The sequence below is a fragment of the Xenopus laevis genome, chromosome 2S (assembly GCF_017654675.1).
Source record: "Xenopus laevis strain J_2021 chromosome 2S, Xenopus_laevis_v10.1, whole genome shotgun sequence".
Lineage (NCBI taxonomy): Eukaryota > Metazoa > Chordata > Amphibia > Anura > Pipidae > Xenopus > Xenopus laevis.
In genome coordinates this window covers 95,682,186-95,705,673 of record NC_054374.1, presented here as the reverse complement: position 1 = coordinate 95,705,673, position 23,488 = coordinate 95,682,186, and the positions used below count along the sequence as shown (strand labels likewise).

Below are 23,488 nucleotides of genomic sequence, written 5' to 3'. Positions count from 1 at the left end.
TTACTTTGGTTTGCCCTTTTGACTTAGACGGTGCAATGAGATACCATCAGATTATTCATTCATTATTGCATCACCGTCATACAATGACTTTCCTGGAAATGATGCAAGATTTACTGATTGTTGGAAGTTAGTCCAATTAGATTAACATTGTACTTTTGATGCAATCACCCAAGAACATGAAAGAATAAGCTAGGGTTATTTGCAATCCTAGCTGTGCGTAGAAATAACTATATTATCATCAGGCTGCTGTATTTAAAGGCCACATCAACCCAAAAATAAAATAAAATTGCCTAATAAAAGAACACATAATACTAAGCAACTTTCTAACATGTACTTATTTAAAAGTGTGTTTAAAGGTATTTACTATTGAAAGCAGAATTTGTTTAACTCCTGTTTGTTACATCTTAAACAATGTAGCAAAAGTCTTAGTTCCCCAGACTGTTAATCAGTTGGCTTGTCTTACATTGTTCCAACAGTCTGAGCGACCAGGATAGAGAATAGAAAGGGACAGACAAACACTGCTTTCAATACAATACATATACAAATAAATTAGAAACCATATACAAATTGTAATTAATGTGTATTGTAAAGTTGCTCAGTATTATGTTTACTTTTATTAGACAAAATTTCATTTTTTGGATTGGCATTCCCTTTAATGCCCTTTAGTCTTATTACACTTGAGGAACTTATACAGTACATGGCTGAGAATTTCAGCCCAATACTGGTGACCTCCCTTATCTTATGGCTTTTTGATACAGTTTCCCAAAGCTGATGCACAATGAGCAATAAATTTTTGTTTGCAGGTTTAGGGGCAATCCTGGTCCCTCCTGGCACCCCCTTCTCATCTTTTTGGCACTTGCAGGGGCCCAGAGGATTCACAATGCTGGTGCAGAGATGCAGAACTGGATAATTTTCGGTTTGAAAATTGGAAATCGGCTCTTAAAAGTATCAAAGGCAGCATTTTTGCTACAACTGGTAATCAGTGAGGTGCTTCCGTCTGAGGCGCGTTTTCTCAACTCGCCTCATTGGCGCAGCACCCCTTGCCAGGTTAAGAGTTATAGCCCAGGGGACAAACGTTTGCCTCTTTTGACTCTTGCGTCCATTCCACAGCAGCCACCTATGTTTTTTAATGTTTCAATAAATAGTGGGGTTTTTTTCAGTTAAGTTGTTTTCAGATGGATCACCAGAAATAACGACTTTTTCCAATTACTTACAATTTTCTATGTGTCACCGTTTTTCGAATATTGAAGTGTAAAGTGTCATTTTTCACCTTCTAAAGCAGCTCTGGGAAGGGGGGGTCGCCGACCCTGTAAACTGTTCTAAATTGATACATTTAGTTGATACATTTCTTATCTTTGTCCCTGCTGAGCAGAATCTCTTAGTTTCATTACAAGCGGCTGTTAGAATTGATACAATAGTTGCTAATGCTTCAGAGATGCTGCTGAAAAATGTATCAACTAAATGGTGCAAATTTTTAACAGTTTAGTGTCTGCACCTGAGTTAGCTGAAACCCCAGAGACACTAAACTTTAAACAAATTTTTTGGAAAAACAGTAACAAATAAAAGGGAGTTGAAAAAAGTCTTTATTTCTGGTGATCAATCTGAAAACAATTGAAAAAAAGTGTTTGGAAGGTGAACAAGCCTTTTAACAGCAGCTGCAGGGTTGCAATTTTGAAAATACAGACATGTAAATAAACAGTTGGCATATCTAATAAATTATTAACTACCCTCGTTCCAATAGAATTCCTGTTTAAACGTGCTAGGCAAGTGGCTGGTTATTGGGATGATACAGTATTCTTTGTCCTTTTTCTGAACACTGCCACTGAGTTATAGGGCAGTATAGGTTTGTGACATGTCAAATGTTTATAATGAATTATTGCTTAGGTTTTGTTTCAAAGAATGCTCAGATTTTCTCTTCCCCATAGTTAATTCTTTTTTTTACATTTTGAGATCCTAAGTATTCATAAGTGAGGCTATAGCTCCCTTTCTTCCCTCTCCCAGCATCGCCTAGAGTGTTGCATCTGGCACATCAAGCGCTCAGTCTTAATTGGAAGTGAGAGTTTCCATCAAACACTTGAAAGTTTGCCTAAAAATGTGCACTGAGTAAACTGGATGGAAGGCATTTTTTAAAGTTTTTTTTCTGGTGCACAGAACTACCTGGCACCTTTTCAGTTAGAAGGAGATTTTCTTGACATTGTGGGATTTCTTTTCCCCTTCACAAATCACTAGTACGGTAATTCATTTGCATCCAGATAGAATTCTGCATGAGAATCAGCACAAGAAACTGTTTATTTCTGTTTAAAACTTAGGTTTCAATATTTTTTATTGAAATTTTTTTTTAAATAGAACATACAGTCATAAACATGACATATCTTATTAATAACAGTAAAATGTTTACAGTATATCACAAGATAAAAACGGTAAAATAGACCAGGTCTGAACTTTAATGTATAAAGAATTGGTTAATAGCTGTAATTATACATTAAAACATTCTTATGAAATATTTGCTTAATCTATAGGACCAATCACACTACAACTTTATTTTTGTTGTTTTCCTAAGTGGAGCAGAGCCTAATGGAAACTGGGGGACCAAGATCCTCCCTGCTAAGTTTCCAAGGGTCGCATCCATCCCTTAAGGATATATGCAGTGCATTTGTGTCCTTTTAACTAAGAAACTTTACGTATTATTTTATTTTGTAGATATGTCTACTATATTAAGGGATACTAATGTGAAGTTCTATCGCTTACTAGTTTATATCGATAACCATAAGTAATCAAATAATAAACAAATGAACAGGGATTTCTGTTTAAAACTTAAAGGGATACTGCCATTTGTTTATGCTAAGTTAATAGTTGATGTGACCTGAGTGACCATCTTTGAATTCTGGGCTTACAGCTCCATTATTTGTACAGACACACTCGGCCTGCTTGTGCCTCCTTAGGGTGGTGGCACACGTTAAGATTCAGGGGAGATTAGTCGCTCAGTGACAAATCTCCTCTTCTTCGGACGACTAATCTCCCCAAAATGCCTTCCTGCTGGCAAGAATGTGAATCGCTGGTGCAATGGCATTCGGATCATTCTAGTTTTCCAAAGTCACCCGAAGTTTCCCGGTGAGGCAACCTTGGGTGACTTCGGGAAACAAATTGATCCGAATGCCATCCCACCAGCGATTCACATTCTTGCTGGTGGAAAGGCATTCCGGGGAGATTAGTCACCCGAAGAAGAGGAGATTTGTCACTGGGCGACTAATCTCCCTCGAATCTTAACGTGTGCCACCACCATTATAGTCTTGGAACTGTGACTTTAAAAATCCAGGCATATGCTTTCTTATGTATAATCAAGTAGCTGTGGCATCAAAAATGGTTAATTCTAACATCACACTGAAAACAGTATAGATGTCAGATGTACTGTGATAGCTTTCTTTGCTAGCTTCATTAACTTTGGTGGAGGGAAATAGGTTCTGCTCTCAAGGCCATGTACCAATGGCAGTTCCTACCTGCACTGAACATGTGGTCCATTCTGGAATAGTTCTCTGTCAGATCAGATACCTGATGAAATTGGGGGAGGGCTTTCTTCTGATGGTTTTCAATCAACTCATTAACCAAAGTAATCTGTACATAAAGAGGCATAATGTGGAATATAGTACAGCATCCCTGTATATTAATAGTGACAAAATCCAATAATCCAGTAATTGTCTAATAATAGTCCAATAATCATCAGGAACTTTATTTGAGTTCCAGTTGGTGTCTTTTATACTGTAGAGATGGACAGAGCATATAAGATATGAGTTAAATCTCATTGGTCCCAGTTTTGTTTTTGACATCCTATTTGCTTAACAGTAGTTACTTAAACAGCTTAAATTGACTTTTTTTTGGAATCCAACCTTTTGTGTCAGAGAAAGAGCCACAAATGTAACCATGGTTCCTCTTGTTATTTTCTCCAGCAGCTGAGCCTGGTTTTGACAGAACTTCTAACACAGATGTATAGCCATTATTTCAATGCCACTTCAGTAAAAAGGTGCTTCATTTTCCCATTGCATTGATGGAGTGCTGTGCCTTAACCCTGCATGAAGTTTATTTTTCCAGCACAAATAACGCACACACACAAAAACACACACACATTTGTCACTCCGTGCGCTCTATTTTAAGCCAATGTTTGTGTTTAAAATGAGAATTTCCCTCAATATTTTATCAAAGTCCAAAAATATGAACATGTGGAATTTTATCCGGATGCATTATATAAAATACTCCCTGCCTTCTAACCATACACAAAGTCCACTACTTAACAGGAGCTTGGATGTCCAAGTTTCTTTTTGAAGTATAAGGAAAAATTGTTGGATTTTTAGAATTTAGCCTACTAAAGTCCTCTTGACCCATCCAAAGGATAGGTTCTATTAACAAATCCTTCTGTGCTACTGCATGACTAGACAGAAAACTTGCTGTGGGGTGTCAGAATGTGACTTAGAGCACACAGTTTGCCATGTAATGTTTTTAAATATAGTTCCAGCTTCATTGTTGCATCAAGTTTTTCCGGTGCTTGGTGTCAAAATCACCCCTGCACTGAATTCATTAGGTGGATATGTGCAGATTTACTGTACATTATAATCATCTGTACGGAGTTATCCAGACATTATCAATGTAGGGTTTGCTTTAAGAGATCCAATAGATCAACCATAGATGCAGTGTTGCCAAAATATTTTTTACTGGTGTACAAAAAAGAAATCTTTGTTACATTTTACTTAGGGAATTCTGCTTATTGCTAAAATACATTTTGTTTTTGATATCTCTACTGTTAAAGACACTAGCTCAGGGTAAATCCCTATCTAGTTATTGGTCACCACTGTTTTAGCATCTGGGCAAAGGTGGCCATAGATATTAGCTTACAAATTTGGTTTCGTACAATATTTGGTGTGTGTATGGCAGAAGACCAGCCAACTGATATTGACAAAAGGATTCGGTTGGCTCGTTGATTGGCCAAGTTGGACAATTGTTGGCATATCTGCCAGGGTTTACTGCTGAATTGTCAGATATAGGTAGAATTCTGTTGTTTATATAGTGAATAAAGTACCCCCTCTTGTAAAATATAAGGATATTATAAGTTACTGAGGAGTTTCATGACCATATAAAAACACGAGGCCGAAGGCCGAGTGTTTTTATACTGGTCATGGAACTCCGAGGTAACTTATAATATCCTCATATTTTACAACTGGGGGTACTTTATTAATTATAATACACAAATTTTAGTGAGTCATGTGACAGAAATTACATCACTATTCACCGTTTATAACTGATGACATCACTACTCACAGTTTATAAGGATATAATTTACAAGATATTCATGGCTTTTGTGTATTATAACTGTATATCTGACAATTCAGCTCTAAATGTCTGTATTTAAAAGGAACGATCTTTCCCAAGACCAATGGTCGCAGGAAAGATTGTAATTGTTACGTCTATGGCTGCCTTAAGAGTTTGTGCTTACAAAAGGCTAAAATGGCTAAATACCAAGATCAAAGCAAGAAAAGCACTGCCTTCAACCTCTGCTTGTGAATGCATCACTTCCATAAAGACATGGAATTATCTTAAAAACTTTCTAATGCATGGCTTTTCACTATAGAGAAATCATCTGTTGAAAGGCCCAGGAGGACCGGTGAGGCAATGGCTAACAGTTTTCATTTATGATTAAATGTTATTCGAAAATCTTATTTGAAATGTTTAGGTGGGCCGAAAATGATCTTGCTGGGAGGCCCAGTAACGTCTAGTTAACTGACTATTATAATGACTTGTACTATGGCAATGTCAGTGCCAAGGTCTGCAACAGATTTGTAAGCCTTTTATAACAGGCTATGTGGTGATATGACCCTTTAAGCATACTTCTTCAAATGGAAGTAAATCTCCTGTTAGTCCTTGGTCTTGATAATTGTGTCAAAGGCCCTGCTATTCTTGGCTTAATAATGTGCTATTCAGCTGCATTTGCAAACTATGATCTAGTTAGAAACCACTTTTCTCATTAAATTAGTTATTGTTGTCTAATAAACGTAATGTTGAAGCCAGGGTGCAAATCACAATCGGGCATTCAGCGTTTGGTGACACATGACTTCAGATCATTTTTCTCCAATTAGAAACCGATTTGTAAGACCTTGGTGTAAAAATGATGAAATGCCAAGCTTCTGATTAGGTAAACAAGCTTTAATGTGCCCCCTAATATATAGATATGCCGAGAAACATTTCAGTTTATATGCAATTAGCTTCCTTCTGAAGTCAAATTAATTTAAGCAATTTGGGATGCAAATGGAGTATTTTCCATTGAAGCTACCCGTCAAACTGTGTTGAAATGAAATGCAGAAAAGAAAAAAGACTGAAGGGCAGAGATGGCTCTTGAGAACAGTCTTTTCACATATGCGCATTCAATTTTATAATCATCCATGGTGAGATTTTAGGAGATGAGCACAGATAGATAAATATCTTAAAATTCAAACGGCAGCTAGTGTGTATTAACCCTCTCAGCTACCATGTGAAAACCCCATTCTATCAGCCCCAGGGGATGTTGGGAGATTTTTATGTAGCCCACTGTGTTTATCCATATCACTATTCACATTAACAAAGGTAGTTTGTTAAAAGTAATGATGTCTATGTAAACTGCTATTGGTAATAAATTGACAGCCACATTCAGCATTGAAACATACTGATAGGATTATAACGAAGTTAGACATATTTTGAGGCACTGGTGTGTATATTTGTCTGAAAACCTGTTAGTGGTCCATGTGTATTTTAAAGAGCAGTCTTTAGAGGGGAGCAAATATTGGTGACTATCCTGTGCTACTGAAACTGTTGGGTTCTGGCAGGGCCGGATTTACATAGTGGGCGCCCCTAGGCCCACTGCTGTTCGTCTCCCCTGTCCCCTCCAGGGGGACAGGAACAATGGGGATTGGTGCACGGGAAATGTAAAAAAATGATTGTATCTCCAGCGCATCCCCAGTGTTTTTGAACCAATGTGGGTGTGGTTGGGCAGCATGCCGCCCCCCTAAAATCCTGCTGCCCTAGGCCCGGGCCTAGGTGGCCTTTCCACAAATCCGTCCCTGGGTTCTGGGAGTTTTGTATGGCCCTTTCTTGCTGGCTGACATGCAGGCTCTGCTAAGAGATGTTTGGGTCAGTAGTTATGTGTTTCAGTCACCTTTTCAACAAACTGCTCCAGTGCTATCCATGTAACTGCACGTGTCCATTAATGAACATCTTTGATTCTCGATATTTGGCGATATTTGAAACTGGCTGTGCTGTTTGAACCCTTCATGAAAACTATAAAAATAATATTTTGAACAGCGCTGCCAGCTCCTGAAATCAGTTGATGCCATTTCTGACATTCTTCATTCTAAGTTAGATATCTAACAATTATAACATGTTTCTACAGGAGCACATATTTTAGGATTAATATTATATATAGTCTTCTCATCTGTAATTACAGACTCTCAGGAAGCAAACCGCTTTTGGTTAACTGATATCACTTGGTGTACTAAGAGGTTCTGTATAAAGTTCATGGTTTTCAAAACCCCAGTTTTCTTCTTCAGGACTGTGTGAAGAAACTTCTGAAATAGAAAATACTTAGTAATTTGAGATGAGCAATTACATTTGTTCACTTAGAACTTGTTCACTCTGCAGACTTTTTTTGTATCCTTGCAATTAAAATACAGCTGTAATTGAACTGCTGCTGGCAGATGCTATATATATATATATATATATATATATATATATATATATATATATATATATAAAAATATAGTCAAAAGGGTGGCACATCGCTTCTATACTCTACCCAGGTGCACGGTAAAACGTTCATACAGCATTCAAAAAGACCATCAACTCTGGGATTTTTGTACAAAACAAAAACATTATATTTATGTGAGCATACACCGCTATATACACTAAAGAAGCCTCCTAAAGACTTTGTATGACTTCTTTGCTGCTTAGCTGAGATTATTTGGTGAGAAAAGCAAATTGAGAAACAGGAACACTACAACACCCAAAACTCTATCACTTACAGTTACTGCCCTTAAGGGTTAGTCCACATAAGGAGATTCGGGGAGATTTTGTCGCGACTAATCGCCTCGTCTTCTGAGCGACTATCTCCCCGAACTGCCTCAGCGTGTTTTCCCATAGGCTATAATGAAAAGTCGCCTGTGCTAATGCACACGAGGCAATGCGTTTTCTATAGTTGGCTGAAGTTGCCTCACTGAGGCAACTTTGGGCGACTATTGAAAATGCATCACTCAGAAGACCAGGCGATTAGATGCCAGGCGACAAAATCTCCCCGAATCTCCTCATGTGGACTAACCCTAACAGTCACAGAAAGATATAACTTATTTTTTGTAGTTTTTATTGACCAGGTAGGAGATGTATATTTGGATATTTGTAGAGGATGCATTCCTGGAACGGCTACATGGACCTTGAATGTGCAGGGAATGGTGGTTTGATCATAGGATTCTTCAGGGAAGTTGGTTTGAAATAGGTATTGATTGTGAGATGTGGCTAGTATTTCACTATAATTCCCTTATTTTTTGCACAAGATTTCTGTAATTCAAAATTGAATGTCCGTAATCATCTAAAGGCTATAGGTTGCTGCCATTTAATTTGAGGTAGCTAGTTGGTATTTGGGAGCTATGAAATAACTAGAACAAGTCTGCATGAGCTGTATCATATTTGCAAAAATGAATGTCATACTGACAACATTAATTACTTTCATGAGACTATAATGGAGCATACCCTTACATAAACACTGGTGGAAGCTAATTAACAATAAAATTCACCTTCTTCTTGACACCTTAAAGTTTAGACTTCTGTTTGCCCAGACTTGATGCTACAGATCTATAAGCTGGCCATAGACGCAAAGATCTGATTGTTCAAATCGAGGATTCGTACGATTTTCGGACCGTGCGTGTGCCGACATTTTTCGTCTGGTGGAGATCGGTCGTTTGGTCGATCGGACAGGTTAAAAGATTTCTGTCGGCTGCCAATAATATCTCTGCATGTATTGCCGATCGTACGATTTTCAGGGGGAGACTGTCACTTGCTTTGGTCGGACATAACTTTCATATGATTGCTGTCAGGGGCAGAACATCGGCTGATCTGTTCTTTTCTACTTTATTTGATCGGAATGATTAGTGGTAGGTCGGGAGATGGAGAAGTCCGATCGTACGATGATTCCTACGATCGGATCTTTGCGTCTATGGCCAGCTTAAGAGCAAGCAATCTCCAGATTTGGTCAGGTACTTTGGTAAACTTTGACTTTACAGTCCTGGATATTTATTTCACCTAGGAGGCAGTTCCTTTTCAATATGTGTCTGATTTTGAAAGGCAGCGGTCTTAAATCGCCAATCATTTTTAAAGGTTAACCTGTCCAAAACACCCATTAGTTAAAGCTATCAGTGGTAAGATACAGACTAGAGGACAGTAAACTACAATAAATGCCCAAACATTCGGAAAATTCAGCTGTGTAGATATTTATAACATTGTATATCAGTCAGGAACCCAATGGCCCTATGCTTCTGGGTCTGCTGTCTTAATTGGTACTGCAATTTTTGCTGCAGATTCTTTGTATTTTGGAGTGGGGGTCGGTAGGCAGGTTATGGTTTTATCTAAAGGGCACATTTATCAACATTAAACAAACTAATTTTACTTGTTTCAGTCTGTCACCAATTTATTCTCTCCCTAAAACATTTTTTTTACAAATCTCATGTAAGAAATACTTTTCCATAGGCAGCTTTTATAAGAATAAATGTGCAAGAAGCATATTCTCAAACAACGCCAGTATTTTGCATAGGAGAAAAAGTGCCTAAATCATAATTAAGCAGAAAAAATAATGTGTACAATAATACCTATCTATGTAAAACATTTATGTAGCGTATAGTAATTGTACTGGAGTACCTCTGAAGAATGCACTGTTAAGAGGCAATCAGGAAAAAGAGGAAAATGATAAAGAGAACAATGAGGTTGGGTCATAATGGAAGAAGGGGTAATGTAGAAAATAAATCAGAGAGGAAATAAAAGAGTGAAATAGAGCAAAGATCATACAATGTAGAGAAATAAAATTAGAAAGGTATAAGGTGGGAATGGAGGAGGTCAACGTGTTGTTATAGGTCACAGTAGTGTGTTTTCAAATACATGTATTTATTGGTGGTCACAGGTATGTTTTATTTACTGGACATTATTAAGTAGAAGCACTCATTTAAAGTTAAAATGAGTATAATCTGTTAAAATGTTTACATGAGGTGTTTAGGAACAAAAATACAGCTAGTTAGTTCATATAGTATGAACATAAAAAAAAAAGAAATATTTGTTATTAAATTGCTATTTATTTATCCCTTACATGTTTGATATCTACAGTTAGGAACCGCCAACATCTACTCTTCTCACAATTTGGCTTCTCCTTGCCAACCAGGGAATTTATGCATCTAGCAAATTATAAAACGAAAGGATCTGCAAATATTTCAGGTGCCATTTTAAAAAAAGGGGGAGAGGGAATGAGCTTCGCCCAGCTATCTGTCTTCTGAAAGCAACAGCTGTAACTAGGTGTTTATGTTTCAAATGCAAGCTCTGAATAAGTTTTCCTTGTGTAGACACATTTTTGTATTACCGCAATCCGTATCTTTTATTTTTCAGTGCCATTGATTAAGAAACATTGTCAAATGTGTGATCATGTAGAAAATTGGATTTGTACCGCTAGTCATTTAAGTGCCATTTCCTAGCAATGTGCTTTGGGTCTATATGTGTTTTATATTTATATACCCAGGCATTATTTATAGTGTATATGGACGCATATCTGTCTATATCCATTTCTCTTGTAGTAGATTGCAGAGAAATTGTGGTTGCAGACTTCTCCTGATACATATGCATCAAGTTCATTTACATATAGTAGTTTCTGCTTAAAATAAGAATAGCATTCATTTACATCTGAAAATGATGGTTTTTTGCATATGCATTAGTTGTCCTAGAATCATGACCTGCCGGTGACACCAAGAGATGGGGATGTTGGTCGTCTCCAGATGCTCCATCCTTGGGAATTAGGAGACCGCTGATATTTTAGTTTTCACTGTCTAAAATGCCATGCACGTATAAAAAAAGTAAGAGCTGACGTGAAATATCAAAACAACCTTTCTTATCAATGTTTTTCTCCCCATCCATCGCCATTCCCTACTGATTTTATAATTTCTGCTCCTCGGTACATGTGCAGTTTCCATTTAGCGTAAGCTAGGACTGGGCTTTTGAACTCAGTGAACCATACAATAAATTATAAAGTAATAATTAAACATCACTTAACCAACAAAGAAGAATAAATTTTCCCACAGTTGCTACGTGATTTGATTATGTTCTTATGCTGTCCTCAGTGGGTAGCTTCATACCTCAGCATTGTTGTACTGGCATTCTTGCATATCGGCCCACACTTGAGGCAAAAGCAAAAGTGAAGTGTCTGCTCTTATAGTTTGCATATATTAGCCTTTTGTTGGGAATATACAACAAAAGTTATATATAGAGAGAGAGAGAGAGAGAGAAATCAATCGGCACTCACCAATCCAAAAGGCTCTGCTAACCAAAAATTATGACGATGGTTCCATGTGGACCGAAACGCGTTGATGCATTGATGCACCATGCATAATTCAAAGATGCACTGACACACTTTGAAACTTTGTTGCCGTGAGTGCTTTTGTGGATTGAAAAAATTTGAATTTCAAGCTATTTTTTGTGTACTTCGACTAGGGAATAGTCGAAATTCAATTTGGATTGGAAAAAAAAATATACTGTCTCTTTAAAAATTCGACGTCAACCATTCGCCATCTAAATCCTGCCGAATTGCTGTTTTAGCCTATGGGGGACCTCGTAGAACCTATTTGGAGTCAATTGGTGGTTTTTTTTTGGGAAAAACTTGGAATCAAATCCGATCGAAAGCGATATTCCTTCGATTCGTACGATTCGAATTCGGCCAAATACAGAACCTATTCAATCAAAAACTGACCTATTCGACCAAAAAAAAAAACTTAACGTAATTTGGTCTTTTTGAATTGGAATTTCAAAGTTTTTTCAATTCGAAATTCGACCCTTGATAAATATGCCCCCAAGTATTGAGTTCACCATACCTTCCTTTTGCTTAAAGGAATTAAATGTTCTGTTTGGTACACCAAAAATATTCACTCACACCTTTTGTTACCCAGAATGCTTTGTTTGTTATATTATTCTAGGATGCTTTTGGAGAGTTCTAATGACAGGCCTCAGATTTATCTTTTTTCTTATAACATCTAGGGGCACATTTACTAAGCTCGAGTGAAGGATTCAAAGTAAAAAAACTTTGAATTGAAAAGTTTTTTTGGGGGTACTTCGACCATCGAATAGGCTATTACGACCTTCGACTACGACTTTGACTTTGATTTGAACGATTCGATAGTCGAAGTACTGTCACTTTAAAAAAAACTTCGACTACATACTTCGGCAGTTTAAACCTACCGAGGTACAATGTTAGCCTATGGAGACCTTCCCCATCAGTTTTCTATTCGAATTCATAGGATTTTACTTCGAGGGTCGAATTTGAGGGTTTATTAACCCTCGATTTTCGACCCTTAGTAAATGTGCCCCCTAATGTGCATATGCCCTTACATACTATCCGCATCAAATGTAATTGGATCTTGCTGTAAACTCTCTTTCATGGAAAATTATTCCAGTTAATTGGATTACCAGTGATATCTGAATGATATTTTTGTCCGCTTTTGTTGTGCCAAATAATCTGATTAAACCATGTGTCTCTTTTCTTGTTTCCTGCAGATGGTCACAAGAACAAAGAAAATTTTTGTAGGTGGATTATCAGCGAACACGGTAGTAGAAGATGTAAAGCAATATTTTGAACAGTATGGAAAGGTAAGAACCAGCCATTCTACTACATCTGAAAGCAATAATTTCATGTGGTGCATTATTGTCTAGGATGGTGTAGGTTTTAACCTTCACTTTGCATGGGTTATTGCTTGGGACATCTAACTGGGAATTGCATATGATTTTATGATCTGTATAACGTTTGTGTGGTTAGTCAAGAGTTTCTTGGTTACCAAATGTATCATGTTGACATCTCAGTTCTGTCATTTTTGATTTTTGAGTCTTATTTACTACGTGTAGATATTGGTAAGTTCAATGGCCATATCAAGGCATGAGTCCATAGGCTGAGTGCTTGTATACAGGTCATGGAACCCTGAGGTGACTTCTAATATCCTCATATTTTACAATATTTTATATTTTTAAACATATTTTATAATTATTGTTGTACATAATTAGTGATGACACACAAGTTTCAGTGTGACAGATAATACTGTATATCACGGAGCACAAACTGTATCTGATGAAATCACTAAGCACCATTTATAGGGATATCATTTAAAGGCAATCCATATCTCTTGTGTATTCAAAAGAAATATAGTTACTGTTAAGAATCTTCACTGTTCACTTCTCCTTTCATTCATCATAACTTATCGTCAGAATGCAAATTCAAAATGTTAAATGATAAACATATGATGCTAAGAGCAGTGATAGGGAACCTTTTGTGGCCAACCCCTGCTCCTAGTTGCTTGGGATGTTTTCACCAGTGATAGAAACATGATAAAGGGTAGAAAACGTTGCTTTATAAAGCAGCAGTGAGTAAAATTACTTACAACATGTTTTAGGCCCTGGGCTGATGAATCACTGAACATCAGGACTTTCTACAAACTATAATTGATCATCTCTTAAAAAGAGCTAATTGCAATAAGGCATTGTTTCCAAAAGTGGCACCTGTTAAATAGCAATCACTGCACTAATTGGTTTCTGTGGGTTACTGTTCAGGCGCAGAATTGTCAAGTGTTTATAAATGAGCCCCTATGTCAGTAACGGCAGGCAGTTTTGCCTTTCATACTTGGGCTGGCATTCATAGAGAACTTCTATAACCTACAAGTTGAACTGGGGTACAGCTCTTGTGCTGAGTGACTACACTTTAGTAGCTGAAATAAGAGAGCTGAGACAGTTTGTATCTGTTTCACACTGAGCAGTTTCAGAAGGATGATTGTATTCATAATCATCATATGTGCGATGATTATATGTTTAGGCAGCTGAAGTCCATGTGTAGCCTGTTTTAATGCATTTCTCAAATATGAAAATTATGGTTATTAACAGCAAGCCTACCCCTCTTGTTAAAGTGGAACTTATTATATATGCTGTATAGGATTTGATCTTCCTATTTAACATCTATTTCTGACGCAGTTCAGTTCTGAATGATTGAGAATGGACTGTTTAATTACAATTGTAAATCAATTGTAGCCGCTGTCAGAATTTCGAGAGTTGTAGTTTGGCAAGTATGTTAAAGGAAAACTATAGCGGCATAGCTGGAAACAAGTTACAACAAATCACAAGCAACACAACACTGAGGTATTGGTAGTAATTATTCTTTGCAAATTCATCTGTTTTCAGGGCACTTTGACCTGACTGATGTCAGTTATACTGTTAGCTGGACTTACAATATAGTGCCCTATGTGGGTCGTAATCTCAGATTTGATTCTTGTAATTATTCCTTGGACTGAGCTTTCATTCACTATAATTATTGAATTGAAATTTAACAAATGAACAGAGAAATAAGAGATTAATGCAAAAGCATAGATGAAAACATAAACATTATCATGACAGCCGAAATCTATTAAAGCATTGTTTTGGTTCTATCAAGTGATAAGTGCTTAGAAACAAATTTTGTTGTATATTCAGCATTGGAAAATCGTTGAACAGCAGTTTAATAGGGGTAAGTTGTTATTTGAGCAGCAGTACTTTTTCTCCATTATAAACATAATTATTGGGATTGATTTGTAAAGTGCTAATTCTGTGCATTTGATCAGAAAGAAATGCTGTTATGTGCGACTGTTAGAACAAAATAAAGGGCACAAGAGGGGTACCTCTAAGTTTTCTTCTTATGTTGGAGAAAGGATTGCTGATGTGCAGGATTAAATTATAGTAGAAGGGGTAATTATAAAATGACAGTATACAGTTAACATATACAATCATTTCATGCAATCATTTCTTCCATTTTTTCCCTCAACTCTGCTTCTTCAAATCAATAAGTGAATCCTGATGAAATGTTTCAACCCTACCAACCCTTGAGCAGAGAAACCAGCTCCCTCTGAAAAGAAGCTACAGAATTATTTTGTAGCCACCGATGGTGACTTGCTTTTGCTACAAGAGAGACATTTTAACAAATGCAACTAAGTTTCAGAGTGTTACTGGTTCTGTCGTGTGTGTATATGGAACATTCTGTATACTTATTCAGCGAATGAGAGGATACTCTTTGCTGTGGTCTTTAAAACGTCAGCAGTTTGCGTAACCATCTCTCCTAGAATGTGTACGTGTAGGAATACAGCTGTACCAGTGCAGCCCAGTGTTGATAGTTGTTTTAGTTCCACTAATGGTTGGCATGACAGATTGGGTTGGATAACAGAGAGGTGCAATATTAGAAATAGTTAAAAGGGTGATTCACCTTTACACCAATGTTTAGTATGTTATAAAATGGTTAGTTCAAAGCAACTTTTCAATTGGCCTTCATTTTTTCTTTTTTATAGTTTTTATAGTTTTTTAATATAAATGGAGTTCACTGACCCCATCTAAAAACAAATGCTCGGTAAGGCTACAAATTGTTACTTTTTATTACTCATCTTTCTATTCAGGCCTCTCCTGTTCATATCCCAGATACTTATCCAAATCAATGCATGGTTGCTAGGATTATTTGGACCCTAGCAACCACAATGTTTTAATAGGGATTTTGAGAGCGGCTGAAAAAAAAAGCTAAATAACTCAAAAGCCACAAACAATAAAAAAATCAAAACCAATAGTAAATTATCTTAGAATATTACTCTCTACATCATACTAAAAATGTAACTCAAAGGTGAGCAACCACTTTAATAACAGAGCAAGGAGGCATGTGGGGGTAAGGGAAATGAAAAGTAGGGTCATTTAAAGTAAGTAAGACTGGTAGGAGTTTGCTAATAATATATATATAAAGGCTAGTACAAAATACATCAAGAACTGAATAACAGGAAAAATGTTTCATATATAATATTTATCTCACAATGCTTTTCATAACGGTCCTCAGATGCAGTAAAGAACCATTGTGTAATGGAAAGGGATTAAATATACAGATTGAGAATGAAGAATTGAATATATCAGCAAGAAGCAGGATATGTGTGTGTGCCTGTATTAAAAAGTTTCGTCAGAATCTCAGTTGTAAGGCAAATGTAATTTATTATTCATTATTTACATTTTAAAGTTTGATAAAGGAGTGGGCATAGTCATAGTTTGACGGTCATGGAAAGTGTTGGTTTTACTTTGCCATGGGGACGTACATAACTAATGCTTATAAGGTAATGCTGGAGGTATCATTTCAGCAAATATTAAAGGACTTTATTATGGGTGTTGCTCCTCAGGGAATGTGTTCAGTGTTTGTTCCTTTCCATGCAGATTATTGCTCAGTGTGCATTTCCTTTCCATGCCGCAATGAGCTTTATGTATGGGTGGTGGAAGATTTTGCCACACGTGGATAACGAGGAAGGCCGCTAAAGGAGAGAGCTTAATAGAAAACATGAGGTGAAATAAACAGAACTGGGGGGAACAGGAAACAAAACTGATACGCAGGTCAGAGAAAGAAGCACATATGGTTTCAGTAACGGTGGTATTGAGCTTCAGGCAAAGTGGATTGAACTTTAATGCAGGACTTTTTTTTTTAAGAAAAAAATTTAATTTATTTTATAATGCAGTAGTCCAAATGACAGTGCTTCTTAGCTAGTTTGTCTAAACATGGGATGTTCCATTTAGATTGCTGCTGGAAAAATGACAGAATGGTTTTAGTTGGTTAAAAAATAAAAATGAAGTGTGCTGGAAGTTTTCAGGCACCTGTTACACGGAGCATGATGGTTTGCCTTTAAAGGAACAATAACAGCAAAAAATTAAAGGAATGACAATATATTGTACTGTTGTATTGTTGGTGGATTGTCTTCAGAAACTCTGCTATAATTTATATAAACAAGTTACAGTGTAGCTATGGGGGCAGCCATTAAAGCACAGGATACAAAATAGATAACAGATAAGTACTGAAGAATCCCATTGTATATTAGAGAGCTTATCGGTTATCTGATGTGTATCCTGTGCCCTTTCTGCTTTTTTAGCTTTGAATGGCTGCCCCCATGGTGTACAGCAGCTTGTTTATATAAGCTATAGTTGTGTTTCTGAAGCAAACACACCAGTTTTACCAGTGCAGCGCAAAATTACATTACATTATTATTCCTTTAAAACACTTTCATCTTTGGTGTTACTGTTCCTTTAAGGTGATGTAAATCCAAAAATAACGTTTTACCTAGAAAATGCAATTTGGTGTTATTTTCCTATATACGTTCATTTTAAAAAGGTTCAGTGGTTGTAAAATATAAATATACAGTAACTGAAAGCAGTATCTCTCTGTTCCTTTATGCACTTTATGCACGTAGTCAGTGTTGCATGCTTCCCCCCAGTTCTGTTAATCGGCCGACTTCTGCTGCATTGTTTCAAATGTCAGTGCCACCATTGCAGAAAGGGGCAGACAGATGCTGCTTTGAAATATTATACATTTTTACTAAATACTTTATAAACATTGACAATGATTACTGTATATTAGAAAGTTGTTGGTAACATTTTTATATAGTTAAGTATTTATTATAATTCATCCACCTCTCTGTGCCATGCTTCTGCATGAATCCAAAAAGAAATTAGAGGGAACATTGGAACCAAGCCATGGCCAGTCAGGAGATGAGAATATTTTAACGGTTAGGTCATCTTGTAGCCATTCATAATGTTTGCATTATGAGCTGTTATTAAAGTTGCAACTGTTATACAAACAGCAGCAAATGGTCTAACACAGTAACATGCATAGTTTGCTCATCTTCAAGAAACCCTTAGCTACCAATCAGGTAGAAACCAAGCAGGTTGTATTGTTTATCCTGCTGATTAAAAACAAACATGATAAATTGATATGGGGTGTTTAGGCCTGAAGTGAACTATGTGCCTGTTATTAATCCCATTTATAAAACATAATGATATATTTAAGAACAAAGTTGATAATGTACCATGTTAACCAGGCTTTGGATTGCTCATGGCTAAACTTCAGGCCAATAGTGACATACGCAGGATTTTAAAATATGAAGTAATTATCAGCTCAATAATCATGGCTAAATAACAACAGTTCTTCACTGGGGATACATCTAATAATACGACTGTTAAGAGTAGACCCTTGTTTCCTGATTTTGGGCACTGTTCTTCTAAGACACGAGTGCCCATACTTTACTAATGTAAAGTCTACTTTTAGTGATGTTGTTCCATCATGATCTACATCCATAAAAGCATTGTTAGCATTCTGTGCCATGGTAAATATTATTTAAATATTAATTTCTGAGAAAATGTATATTGTTATATTTAATCATCTATTTCTTATGTAACCTCAACAGAATAAATATCTGAATGAAAAGCATGAAGCAGGAGGGTGATTTAGACAAGCTGCTTGTTGACAGACTCTGGAGATCTACTGATCACCAGCTAAAGGTCACTAGGTTAGAATCTGTAAAGTAACCAAGGCTGTAATCAAACCAGCCATGCTGAGTATTCCAGTCGCACACTTTCTTGGGTTGCACTTGGATTTCACAAATCTTCAGCACTTCATGATCACAGCTCTATTTTAGTACTCCTGCTATATGCTACACATCGGCTCCCGGTAGCTGTGCATTTTATATCTTTTAATGGTGTAGAGCTGCTTAACTTTCAATGAGAAGACTTTATGAAGTGTTGTTCTGATTTATTCTGGTTCATGGAACCAGCCTTGTTCAGAACTGACATGTTATTTTTGTGTTCCATTTTTCACTCTTTATTTGTACACATGTACAGGGCAGCATTACACATTCATCTGGCACATAAAGCAAAATGTATACAGATGTATGCACATTAAATTTTTATGTAATGTATTTCATTTGGCTTGTTTTTATCTCATGGAAATATTTGAGGGGCCTTTGAGAAATGTGAAAGTGCTTTGCAGCCATGCAGGCCTATGTTAGGCCCATATCCATAATTATCAATTTTTAATTGATTGTCAGAACACTCTACTACTTGTGAAATAGTTATGAAATCTTATATGCTGGGCTGCTATGGGTTTCTGTGCTGGTTATTTACCATCTATGTAAGTAAGTGAGCCCCAGGATCCAACATAGACAAATGCAGTGATGGGTGTTTTGTCTGTTTCTTAAAAGGTTTATGACTTTAACCTTGGATTGTAATCTCTTGAGCTCTACTCTTGGAGCATTTTTGACAGACTTCATGTGCATGCTGGGAGATCTTTTTCTTTTGTGTTATGGGATTTGGGTAGAAAGCAGGACTGAAAAGTGGCCACAACTTTCTCTATCACACTTCACATGGCGAACTGCGTAATTAGTTTGGAAGACTTATGCTTAGTCATTGGTTTATCCTAATCGGCTTTGGCTTTTTCCAACAACAAAGTGAGCTTATTTTGCTAAGCTGAAACAACTCTGCTCCCTTTGTTCCTGTCTTTCATTGTCTGATTCCTTTCATTCTGTTTTCCTGCCAAAGTTTTGTTTCGTTAGGCCTACAAGTCATTTCCAATCCAGTGGGCTGCTACAATCAGGCCTTTATAACTCAGCTGCCTTGGTTCCCATGTGTCTTCTGAGTTTGTGCCAGAGCTTGTTGTCTGACATGACATTTTAACTCCTTAATACACTGGAACTTGCAGCTGATCCCGTGACCCTTTGCTTAATAGAAATATCAGTGTCAGATGGAAGTTTTCACCTAGAAACCATCTGATTGCATATCAAAGAGGACATGGTGATACATAAAACTTTTCAGTACTTTAGAAAAATGTTTTATTTTTTGAAAGTGACTATACCTAGAAGATGTCTTTGTCCTTGCAAGTCAACCATCAGAGGCTGCTGCTTGGCTAATGGAACTTTACATTGATACCTGGTCATAGTGATCCCTGAGTAAAAGAGAATATAGTTCATGTGGTGGAAGGAACTGCAAAGTCAGCAGCACATTTCCTTAAAGCAGTTTGTTATGCACATGTTTGTCAGATACAGTTAACATTTAGCTTGTTTATTTTTTTTGGGGTAGGGCGGATTTGCTACCTTTTTCAGTCTATACCAGAGATCCCAAACATGCAGCTCTCCAGCTGCAACTCAAAAGCAACTAAAAAGCCCAGCATCCTACATAAGCCATACGTTTAGTAACAGCTAGAAAGCTACAGGCTGCAGTTCCCTGTCATATTAGGGCATTGGATCATGAGCTCTCTCTAGCTTTACATAAATCATTGTAGTGTTATACCAACTCCTGTCAGGTAGAGACTGTTTTGTGTGGTTTGTGTTGAGACATGTGAGATATGACTATATGACTGTGGATATATATATATATATATATATATATATATATATATATATATATATATATATATATATATATATATATATATATATATGGAGAAATATTCTTTCTTTCTGAGGTGTTATCAATATACACATATCATCCCATCCCAATGTTCAGCAATCTTAGATTACTTATTCCAAAAAAAACACAAATCTTGTAAATATAGAAAATGTGAGTCACTATAACATCTGGGAAGCTGGTGTGATCTCCGTTGGAATCCGTTTGTTCACAAGCTGGTGGTATGGGGAACCACGTAGGTGTCCCCTCTCCTGTTCCCTACCTGTTTGGCACATTACTAAGACACCCAAGTTAGGCAGCTGCCCTATGACATACTTTATGTACAAGGCTTACCTGCAGCTGTCTGGGCTTCACTCTGTACCTCCAGTGCAAAGTAAATTCAGTGGACAGAAGTGCCCTCTGCACGAGTAATTAGGCCCACTTTCTTGCACTCCATAGTGCTCTTGCACTTCTGCCCCAGGTCTTAGTAAATGACCCCTAGAATCATACTATATCGTGAAAGCAGAGGCCATCGTGTTGTTGGCATTAGTTCAAGAGTGCCTCAAGCAAGTGTTCTTGTTAACTGTAATAGGACGGTATGTGAGAAAATGTCCTGTAATGCATGACTACAACACACTATCTGTGCCATTACCTCTTAAATGTTGTTCAGTTTAAATAGAAAAGGTAATCCATTAAGATACAGATCAGCAGAATGGTTCTATTTTATGGCACGTCACATTCCTGTTAAAGATTCACAGCAAATAGTGCTTGTGACTCTACTTTTCCCTATATATTTTTTGGGATGATTGTATTTTTGCTGCCTAATTACAGGTCTACATAATAATCTGTGTTTCAAAGGGTCTTGCTTGTTGTCATGTTTGCTGATAATTTCTATCTGAAATCTTCATTTTGTCACTGGGGCTTGGAGATAAATGGATTTTTATACATCCATGTGCCTTTGTTGTTTTGTCCTTGTACAGATAGAGTTAAAACAGCAGCATTCATAAGACACACCAGCTACCTACGTTTTCTTTTCCCTTGGGGACTCACGGATACAGATTTAGATAAAATAGTATGCTCCATGGATTCATTAGCATGAGAAAAGAAACCCCCTCCCCATGTGGGCTCATTTCATCAGCATTTAGAAACAGGGCCTGGGTTGGCGGCTGAAGAGTCGGTGCCACTGAGTGCGAGGAGTCATGGTCTTGTGTGAGTGAATGCATAGTTCATCTTGTCTTGGCTCAGCACTGGAGCTGAATTATTTCATCCTTGCAGACATTGATATTAAGATTTGCTCTTTCATCAAAAGGCTGTCCATGTGAGCCCAGAGTAGGACAGACAAGGCTGAAACTGTTACTTTTTAGTAACTGCTGCTTTGCTAAAATGAGCTAGTAAAGGCCACAGTTGCTACAGTTTGGGTGTGACTGAGTTTATGTGTTGGAAGAACATTTTAAACCCTCCCTCCCCCTAAATAAGTACAATATGTTGTAATACCAGTCAATCGTGGATGCAGTATTATGAATGATTACACATCTTTAACACTAGCAGCTGGCGTTACATTGATGCCACCAATTATATAGTGAATAAAGTACCCCCTCTTGTAAAATATAAGGATATTATAAGTTACCGAGGAGTTTCATGACCATGATTTTTTATACAGGTCATGGAACTCCGAGGTAACTTATAATATCCTCATATTTTACAACTGGGGGTACTTTATTTATTATAATACACAAATTTTAGTGAGTCATGTGACAGAAATTACATCACTACTCACCGTTTATAACTGATGACATCACTACTCACCGTTTATAAGGATATAATTTACAAGATATTCAGGGCTTTTGTGTATTATATCTGCAATAAAGTAAAGAGGAGCTGCAGTTCTGATCAAGCTGGTTGGATCCCCCAGACAATTGGCCAGGGTAATGCCACCTTAAGAGCAAATCTGTTATGTGAACATGTCTTAAAAGTTTAAATGAACTGGTTTTGATGCCAGGATACAAATTGAAAGCCCTACTAAATAAACCTTTAACTGTGTTAGTATATAAACAGTTTATATTACAACTGCCTATGCTTAAAGCTTTATAAAACACAGCAGCTAAAACTGTTTCAACAGCCGAAACAAATTATTTTTAAACTTGGGCTCAAGATATTATGTCACTTTGAGGGAAACTGGACTTCCTATTTGTTCTTCTTTCTGTCTGGCCTGAAAATGTATAATTGATCAGTTCTACAATGCCGGCCATTGTTACTGCCACTGGGCTCTGACTCTCCTCTGGATTCTCTTCTGTTAGTGTTCACTTGTTGACACAAGCACAGAAAGAATAGAAATGGTGATCTATGAAGCAGCTCTTCTGCAGAATTAAGGAATCAAATTTGTTTTCACTGACAACTTTCTCTTTCTTTCAGCTCTATAGATGGCAGGTATATATTCCAGTATACAAGTCACTTGTTGGTTTTGGTCTGTCCTTTTTTTGCATAATGTTAAATTGAAAATACATTGATCTGAATTATCTAGTGTATGCACTAGTCTCTAACTAACATTATAAAAGTCACCAATATCCTAAAGCATCTTCCACTGAAATGCAAACAGCGACACACAGCCATCAACTATCACATTTTCTAGAAATATTTGCAGCTGTTTAGTAATGCAGAAAATGGAACTGGACACTTCGATTTTGTCCTGACTGTTATGGCCATTTTATACAACACTGAATTTTTGAAGGATGTTGAATCCCCAAACATGGAGAGACTGTGCATTTCCCAAAGGCACTTGAAGGTTACATGTGAAACGAGCCTCCTGACTATGGCTCTTTGGCCCTTTAAAAAGGGAAATAAAGTTAAGGCTGTAATAAATGGTATGCCACAACTTCTCACTTTAAGGAGAAATAAACCCTAAAAATGAGTGACTAAAAATGCCATATTTCAGTTTCTCAATAGTAGCAAATATCCAGGACTTCAAACTTGTCACAGGGGGTCACCATCTTGGAAAGTGTCTGCA

The 23,488-nt window shown here is 37.0% G+C and overlaps 1 protein-coding gene across 5 annotated transcripts in view; it reads left to right on the top strand.

The window, feature by feature from the left end:
* msi2.S (musashi RNA binding protein 2 S homeolog) overlaps positions 1-23,488 on the top strand; it is a 435,916-nt gene that overhangs the window by 123,965 nt on the left and 288,463 nt on the right. For all 5 annotated transcript variants that reach the window (XM_041583047.1, XM_041583046.1, XM_041583048.1 and 2 more), the window contains 1 exon segment: positions 12,805-12,897. In XM_041583047.1, coding sequence (XP_041438981.1) covers positions 12,805-12,897 — 93 coding nt within the window.